Raw genomic sequence first — 8732 nt, forward strand, 5'->3', positions numbered from 1 at the left:
CTGTTAACAGATTTGCAAGTGGTCTCCAGAAAGTTTAAAATCGGGTTTATCTTGTCCCAGTGCTGGTCCAAACACCAAGTTCTACAAAACTTCCTTGTAAGTACGGTATTTCCAATTTCCCCATTCTAGCAACCCCTCCCCCATATTACTGAGTGCCTGCAGCCTGCTCTCTTGTCCTGCAGAAGACCCCTATCTTGCATTTTCTCTTGCCCCACCTGCATTCCAGTCTATGCTGCATCCAAATCATATCCTTCCAACTGCTGAAAACCCTGTCAGTAACTTCCCGTCCCAGTTACGCTGAAGATCAGAATCTTTGGCATGTCCCACAAAAGCCTGCCAAAGGCCTGGCCCAGCCTACCTTACCAGGATCAGTACACTTGACTCCTTCACTTTATATATCAGCCATACCACCCCAAGAGTATAAGGGTGAATTATCTCACTTCAATTGGAGAAATATTAAAAGACATTTTAGGCAGGACTAATAAAATACCTTGTTTGAAAACTTACTGGAAAATCAAACACTTTATTCCTTCTGTCTCAATGATCAATGTTCTCTTTCCAAATGCAGAACATCTGAGAGCCTTGTAAGTTGTTGAAATGACTGGGCTAAGGGCAGTGCTGAATAAAGCCAATGTAAAACTTAGAAGACACTCTAAGAAAACTTGTCCTTTCTGGAAATCGGTATTGCTGAATGTAGTTCCTCAGTTGCCAACCTCAGATAACTTGAACATACTATTATTAAATCTAAGAATTGTAATAAAACCTTATCATGTAATGAACAACACTAAATATACCAATTTGGGAGGCAAAGTAAGAATGAAAGACAAAATAGTTCTGAGAAGGAATGATCACGAAAAAGCAATGCCTTCATGAACTTTGAGAGTTTTTTTTTGTCTAGAAGAGACCAGCCATTCCCCACCCCCAAGACCTGTATGCGTTTTAGGATTGCCAGTCTCGCGTTACATGGTTAGGGGTGCTTCACACAAACTTGTTCCATTTGGGGTTTTTTTTAAGGTGAAATTTACATAACAAAATTAACTATTTTAAAGTAAACAAATCAGTGGTATTTAGTCTAATTACAATGTTGTGGCACCCAACATCTCTATCTAATTCTAAAACATGTTCATCATCCTTTGTGTTTTAAGCCTGTTGGTTCATATTCTTCAGCACAATGAAGAACTACTCACCGTCCTTCAGTTAATGGCCAATAGAGTCTTGAATAGACAACAACCCTTACAGGCTCTAGGATCAAAGCTTTCTGGAGTTGGTCCTTTCTGATAGGGCCAAACTTGTGACAGGTGGGACTCAAAGCTCTGAATAACAGCATTTCCTTCAGCAGCGCTGCCCTCATTGTTCTACCTAATTTCTAGGTCAAGTAAGTTTGAGAAACAGGTTTCTGCACTTCATGACTTCTCAGAACCTTGTGTATGCTAAGATGCAACAAACTAGAGGGGGAAGGGGGAAGGAAGTCTCTCCAACTGAATCCATTAGAAAGTCTTAAGCCCCGCCTCCAGGATGGTGAGTGGCTCTGGGCCCCACGTGTAGAAAGAGCTTTAAAGGTCCCCTTTCTTACCTGGCACCCTAGCCAGACAGAATTTGATAGGACCCCTATAAGTACTCTTGGAGGGAGGAAGAAGTAGACAAAGAATCTCCCTAGAAATGTTTCCCACTTAATGTTCCCCCTCTCATCCTCTCCCATAGCAGGTTTCTAATGAAGCTAGCTAGAATTTGTTCGGCTGGTTTGTAAAGAATATGCCACCCACACAACTGTATCCATGTCATCTAACCAGGAAGATGGCCTGGTTAGGCAGTTCTGGGGAGTAAGCCAAAACCCTTCCTGAATAGGTGTTTGGCTGAAACAAGACAGGCTCTAAATGGCACCAGTGGAGACTCACCAACCGTCCCACTAGAAAGCGCCAAGAACAGGGGTTCCGCTTGTGGAGCCAGGGATCTGTCCACATGACTCTGCAAAGCCTAGTGCTGTATTCATTCCTCTTACTGTGAATTTAACACTCAATGCAATTAAAGTAATTGACACAAGGTGGGGAGAGGCATAGGCATGGAAAAACGATCCATATTCCTTTGGAGACCCATCTTTCCTGATTTCTAACTATTTGGCTCTTGACAAAAGTCAAAAGGCATGGTATCCAGGAGCATTTGAGATCCTTTTCCCCAGCGTATGTCGTCAGTTTGGCTCAAAAAAAAAAAAAACACTTAAAAAAAAAAAGGCATGGCATTCAAGTTGTAATCATAATGACATGAACTTCATGGCAAAAACAGAACAAACAAAAACAGGCACCCCCTGGCACAGAAAGGTCAAGAACAAGAAGCCAAGTGATGAAGAAGATAAAACTAAGGCATTGTGGAGAGCTGGGTCAGAGTATGATTTCAGAGAACTGGGTCAGGTCAGGGCACTTGGTGACAGAAGCAAGGTGATCATCTGTTTTGTCCTGGGTTAGTTATTAATTTATTTTACAATTTTACTCAAAGGGCTGGAAAAATAAAACAATGTAAAAATAATAGTGAAAAGAAACATAATTCAATTATTTAACTGTACATTTACAGGAAACTATTTTAAAACTGGCTTTTGTTTTTTCATCCTTTCAAACCTCATATGAAGCTTAGGGTTTGAGCCAGAAGAAGAGATGTGGTAGACAAGGATGCAACCCTTCCATAAATGAAATCATGTCTTTAAAGCACCAGGTACACCTGTGTGACCCAGAGCCTTTGAATGGACCTGGCCAACATCACAGTACACCACCAGAAACAGAAACTTGAGTGTATCTCCAGTTCCAGTATTTATCTAGACTGCCGCCTGTTTGCTGTTCTGACCTGCCGTTCCTTGTTCTCATCTTATCTGGCCATCAGATCCATTGGGACCTCTAGGGGGAAAATGTGCCATCTGTCTTTCTTGCCCCCAGGCACAAAGGTCCTGCCCTCCAGCCCCTTCTCCCTGTCGGTTCAGACGTAGAAAGCAGGACCAGCCCTGGTCCAACATCCACAAGTGAGGTAGGTAGATATCCTTGTTTTCACAGTGTTGACTCCTGAAAGACCAACGTGTGAATCAGCCTGCGCGAGCAGACCTAAACCTTAAAATGTATTGAGCACCTGCAGCATTTCACAAGTAATACTTCTGGTGCCGATTGATGAGGCACCCCAAGGAAAGATTGGATTTGATTCAACATGAAAAGTTTCCCTAAGAGGCCAGCCATGAGTTGGTGTTGTCCCATTTATACTATAGAGTGAGGCCACTGAGGGAGGGAGGCAAGAGATTTGTGATGGGAGGCCACAGGGCAGAGCAGGTCCGGGAATCTCAGCAACCCTGACTTCTAGCCTGAGGACTTTCCTACGAACTATGACATACATGATAGAAAGGACGTGGGGTTTTGGATCAAACAATCCTAGTTTGAGTCCCACCTCTACCATTTTCTGCCTTGTTACTTAATCTTACTGAACCTGTTTTCCTAGGACAAAAAGTTGGAATACAAGCTCACAGGGTTGTTGTGCTAATGACATGAAATAACATAATGTGAAATGTGCTTTGCACTAAATGGTTTTCCAACTACTGAACACAAAGCACGCATACCATTAAAAAATATATTTTTTAAATAAGCCAGAATATACACATATATACACAATTGAAACAAAGGTTTCACAAAAACATTGCATATATCTTACTACTAAGAGTCACTTGATATTTTTTATTGGATTCTATTTCGTGTTTTTAAATACTGGTTTCATTCACTACATTGTTTTCACAACTCCTGACAGCTTTTTAAAAAACACTGCTGAAAACCATACAATTGTCAATTAGTACGATTATTATGATTCTCAGGGATGGTCTGATGGTTGGGAATCTTCAATGCCAAGGCAACAAAGGAAGAGGTCAAGGTTATTAGGTCAAGCATTAGAGTCCTGTTGCCAAGGGAATAGATCAGTCTACCCAGGCGCGCTCTCAGGAGAAAAGGAGTGGCCTATGCCCCTGTCACTCACACCAGTAGCTGGGCAAACCCGCCCCTACGCCCAGAGGGCTCGGAAGACCCGCCTCCTCTCTAAGGTTAAGCGAGGAAAGCCGGGATTGGAAGCTCAGGAGGTGACGTAACTTTCCCCTTTGGGTGGCCTTCCGCTCCGGCGGCTGTCGGGAGGGGCTCCCGGAACATTTAGCAGGCCTTCTCGAACGCTCGGCTCTTGGATTTGCGATGAGGTCGGTTAGCTACGTGCAGCGTGTGGCCCTGGAATTTAGCGGGAGCCTCTTCCCGCATGCAGTCTGCCTCGGAGACGTCGACAACGATACGGTCAGTGCATGCGCACTGCGAAAGACGCAGCCCAGGTCTGCGCAGGGCCGGGCGGGGCCAGGGAAGTGGAGGCAGCGTGCAGCGTGTGCGGCGAACGCGCGATAGGACTGTCGTGGCGGACTTACGAAAAACTTTATGGATAGCTTAAATGTCGAGGCATCCTGACCGAGTTGGTCTGGTACCCTGGTCTGGTATTTTTTTTTAGGGGCATGGATAACTGATCCTGTGCCTAACTCACTAACTTGTTCACCGTAGGAGCCTAGTAAACCCTGGTGGCCAAATTTCCTGGTTCACGGCTACTGTCTTTATGCATCCTCCAGGGGCATCGCCTCTCAAATCTACCCTTCAAAGTCTCAAAATAGGCTTTAAAAGCCTGTCTGCTGCTCTTACATTTGGCCTCTTGCGCTGGAATACATGGCTGTACTCTGCCTCGCCTTCCAGCTGGTAGACTCTAAGCTCCTCCGGCCGCGGCAACAGATGCCCCCACCATCCCAGTCTTAAATGCCTTTCTGTAGTGCCCGCTCCATAGAACACGCAGGTGCATGGAAACTTTAAAGCGCTACATCTTGGTTGAGTTACAAAAACAGTTTCCACCTACCTTTTCTTCCTTCAGCAGTTGTTCCTTTTCTCGTTGTTTAAATGAATTAATACAAGTAAAGCCGGTAGCATCATGCCTGGCACACAGTTAACAGCTCAGTAAGTGGTAGTGCCATTGTTGTTAGTATTTGATTCTGCTTCTCTGCAAATATTTATTGAACTGCCCATTGTGCACCAAGGACACTGCTACATTCTGGGAATTCAAAAATGAACAAGACAGACCCAGCTCTCAGCATCAGGTGGGATGGTAGGCACGAGAATAGCCGTGTAATGAGGTGCATTGATTAAAATATACAAAGGGTTCTAGGGTGGAGCATCAAAGGGGATGGGGGCTGTTCATGGTGTGAAACACTCTTTTTTCCAGACTTTATCTTTTCTTTCATTATCTCCATTTCACATTTTTAACTAAAAGCACCTTATTGCCCTCCTCTCCTACTCTCTGTCCCATCTCCCTATTCTGCCTCTGTACTGTTCCGTGCTCTCTTTTCCCTGAAAAAAAAAAGGAGGGCTAAAACAGCCTCCCCTCTCCCCCAGACTCCTCTGTGCTGTGATGGAGAAGGTATTTTATGAGGTCTCTTTTGGCTGTACCTGCTCTAGGGAGGAAAAAGTTATTTTCATAAGTTTGTATTATGTTTTATAGGCTTTCACATTTCTTCATATGCCAAGCAGTACAATTTTTATGAGAAAATCAAGGGAGGCATTTTTAAATAGTAAATTAACGAAGTGACTTTAGATGAGCATATTTTCCATGTTACCTGATTGTCTTCTTCGTTTAAAAGGGAAAAAAAAAAAACATGCCTTTTTTTTCATAGCTTCATAGCACCAGCTTTTTTGGAAATTGTACTTTGCTGAGTGAATTGCACTATTATACACTCAATTCTGCAATATTAGGTATATTATATATTTTTTCTTATACTTTTTTTTTTAACCTTGTTGTAAGCACTATTAGGATAGGAATTTTTTTTGTCCATTTTTTTACTGCTGTATCCTCAATAGTTAGAATAGTGCCTGGCACATAGAACATACTCAATAAATGTTTGTTGAATAAATGAGGATTATTATGAAATGCAATTTGAAGGGCTTTGCCTGTTATTAATACATAATAATTGAAAGAAGGGCAAGCAAGTAGGTTAGATAGTTGGCTAGTGATCAGATGTGTGGATAAAAATTTTGTTATTGGTTCCCTAGGTCAGCATTTGGAATTTGGGGTAGGAAAAAGACTTTTCATTCTAATAAGCCTTTAGTCTAAAGTTCTTTGAAACTAATTTATTTTCTGCTAAGTCAGGAATAGAATACACATCCTATAGGGCTGCCCACCAAAATCTGGATACACCAGGAGAAAGTCTCTAGATGGCTGAAGCAGATCACAGAAAGACCTCACCTTTTTCCCTTAACATCTATGACTAATGCTGTTACTACCAAATTGGGGTTCTTTAGTGTCACTGAGTGGCCTCCAGAGGCCAGAGCCAGGATCAACCACAGAGAAGCACAACTGCTGGGATGCACTATACAGTAGCCCCACGCCCCCCATCCACGGCTTCAGTTACTTGCGGTCAACTGAAGTCCAGAAATATTAAATGAAAAATTCCAGAAATAAACAATTCATAAGTTTTAAATTGCATGCTATTCAAATCTCATGGGGTCCCTCTCCATCCCGCGCGGGACTTGAGTCATCCGTTTGTCCAGCGTATACCTTACCCACTGTTAGTCATTTAGCCCTCTTGCTTATCATATCAACTGTCCCGGTATCACAGTGCTTATGTTTAAGTCACCCTTATTTTACTTAATAATGACCACAAAGCACAAGAGTAGTGATGCTGACAGCCGGATGTGACAAAGCGGAGTTGTAAAGTGCTTCCTTTAAGTGAAAAGGTGAACATTCTCTACTTCATAAGGAAAGAAAAATAAACGTATGCTGAGGTTGCTGAGATCTATGGTAAGAACACATCTTCTATCCTTAAAATTGTGAAGAAAGAAAAAGAAATTCGTGCTTGTTTTGCTGTTGCACCTCAAACTGCAGAAGTTATAGCCACAGTCTCTGATAAATGGAAAAGGCATTAAATTTGTAGGTGGAAGGCCTGCACAGAAAATATGTTCCAATTGACCGCAACATGTTATGCCAGAAAGTTTTGAGCCTATACGAAGACTTCAGCAAGGGAGCCCCTGAAATAAGTGACCACATTCATATAGCTTTTATTATAATATGTTGTTATAATTGTCCTGTTTTATTAGTAGTTATTGTTGTTGATCTTTTACTGTGCCTAATTTATAAATTAAACTTTTTCATAGGTATGTATATATAGGAAAAAACAGTATATATAAGAGTTTGGTACCATCAGCAGTTTCAGGCACCCACTCAGGGTCTTGGACCGTATCCCCACAGATAAGGGGAGACAGTTGTAGCTGCTGGAAAGCAGATGGGCTGCCCTGGAAATGCCCTCTTCCAGGACTCCTGTCATTGCCTCACTCTCTGCCTGGCTCACTGCACCTCCCATACCGTTTTATGATTTTATTTCTGTGTCTGTGTCCTTGTTAAGCTGGGGTCCTTCTCAGCACGGATTCTGTGGCATTTATCTTCGTACCCCTAACTGGTTGTCCAGCTTTACCTGAAAACTCAAGGGCTGACTGGGCATTCTCATTCATTGATTTTTCTGTTTCTTAAAAAAATTTTTGTTGTTTGTCTATTAAGTAAACATTTTATCGAGGCCTACTTATAGACTGTGGCAACTGTTGAATGAATGTATAAAAAAAGAATGAATTGTATGAAAGATGCTAAGCTCTCTAGCCTTGGAGATATTTAACTAGATGCTGAAAACTACCTGGTATCTGTAACTCACTATATGCCAATCACTGTTCTAAATGCTTTCCTCTGTTAGCTCAGTTCTCACAGCAGTCTTAAGAGGCTTATGATCCTTGTGTTATAGATGAAAAAATTAGGCGTAGAGAGTTGTGTCAAATCCAGGCAGCTGCTCTGTGAGCCTCCATGCCATGAAGCCTCTTCCCCACGTGTCTGCAGAAGTCGTCCAGGGGCAGCTGTGACAGAAGCATGAGGCGTAGAGGGTTTATGTAAACAAACTTGTTTTGTACTTCTATGATCTAACAGTCCCACAAGAAACGCCCATAACTATTAAAAATAATTAATCTGAGATTCAAATGAAGTAAATAATTATTAATAAATTCCAATTCATTGCTAATGTTTCCTTACTGTTGATCTGTCTTTGTTGCCTTTGGAATGAAATCTCCTGAGAATCTAATATTCACTGTATTTTGAGGTCAAGAAGGAGGTGTTGGATGTTCCCCCAAGGGGAAATCATGAAGCTGTTTGTGGAAATTGGGTTTGGAGCTCCCTTATTATTATTGTTGCCCCTTGGAAAGGTTGGCCAGCCTTTCGGGAACCCCTGGGAAATGGAGTACCCCAATACAAAGTGTGGAGAAGAGGCTCCATGCAGGGAGCCTCCCCTCCTGAGAACTTCGCGACCACTAGAGGGCACCAGAGGCCCAAAGCCCGGAAGCCCACACCCAGGAACGCCTTTATGCTGCCCCCTGCGGCACCGCCATCCTCCATGTTCACTCATACACACCAAGGTTAAAAGGTCTTGATAAAGGAGGAAGGGCCCCCAGAGCTGACATTTTCTTTTTATTCGACCCCTAATTAAATACGAGATTTGAAGCTAAATTCCCCAAAAGTTGAATAGTTTGGGTTGTTTTCAAAACATGTCCCATTTGTAATGGACAAATGAGAGCCAAAGTCAGGCATGTGGCTCATGGAGCTGTTCAGATGTAAGACTTTTCTGAGATGGATCATAGACTCTGTGTTGCCCCATTCCTCTAACCTCCTCA

General features: G+C 42.6%; 1 protein-coding gene across 4 annotated transcripts in view; it reads left to right on the plus strand.

Annotated features, from left to right (window-relative positions):
• The first annotated feature begins 4062 nt into the window (after positions 1-4062).
• The window catches only part of ITFG2 (integrin alpha FG-GAP repeat containing 2), a 12011-nt gene continuing 7341 nt past the window's right edge, over positions 4063-8732 (plus strand). The window contains exon 1 of one of the 4 annotated variants that reach the window (XM_019660994.1): positions 4063-4295. In XM_019660994.1, the coding sequence (XP_019516539.1) occupies positions 4261-4295 (35 nt within the window). In that variant the 5' untranslated portion in view covers positions 4063-4260. The remainder of the gene's footprint in view (positions 4296-8732) is intronic. The other 3 variants (XM_019660996.1, XM_019660995.1, XM_019660997.1) reach the window with 3 other exon arrangements.

Source organism: Hipposideros armiger, unplaced genomic scaffold, assembly GCF_001890085.2.
Source record: "Hipposideros armiger isolate ML-2016 unplaced genomic scaffold, ASM189008v1 scaffold_332, whole genome shotgun sequence".
Classification (NCBI taxonomy): domain Eukaryota; kingdom Metazoa; phylum Chordata; class Mammalia; order Chiroptera; family Hipposideridae; genus Hipposideros; species Hipposideros armiger.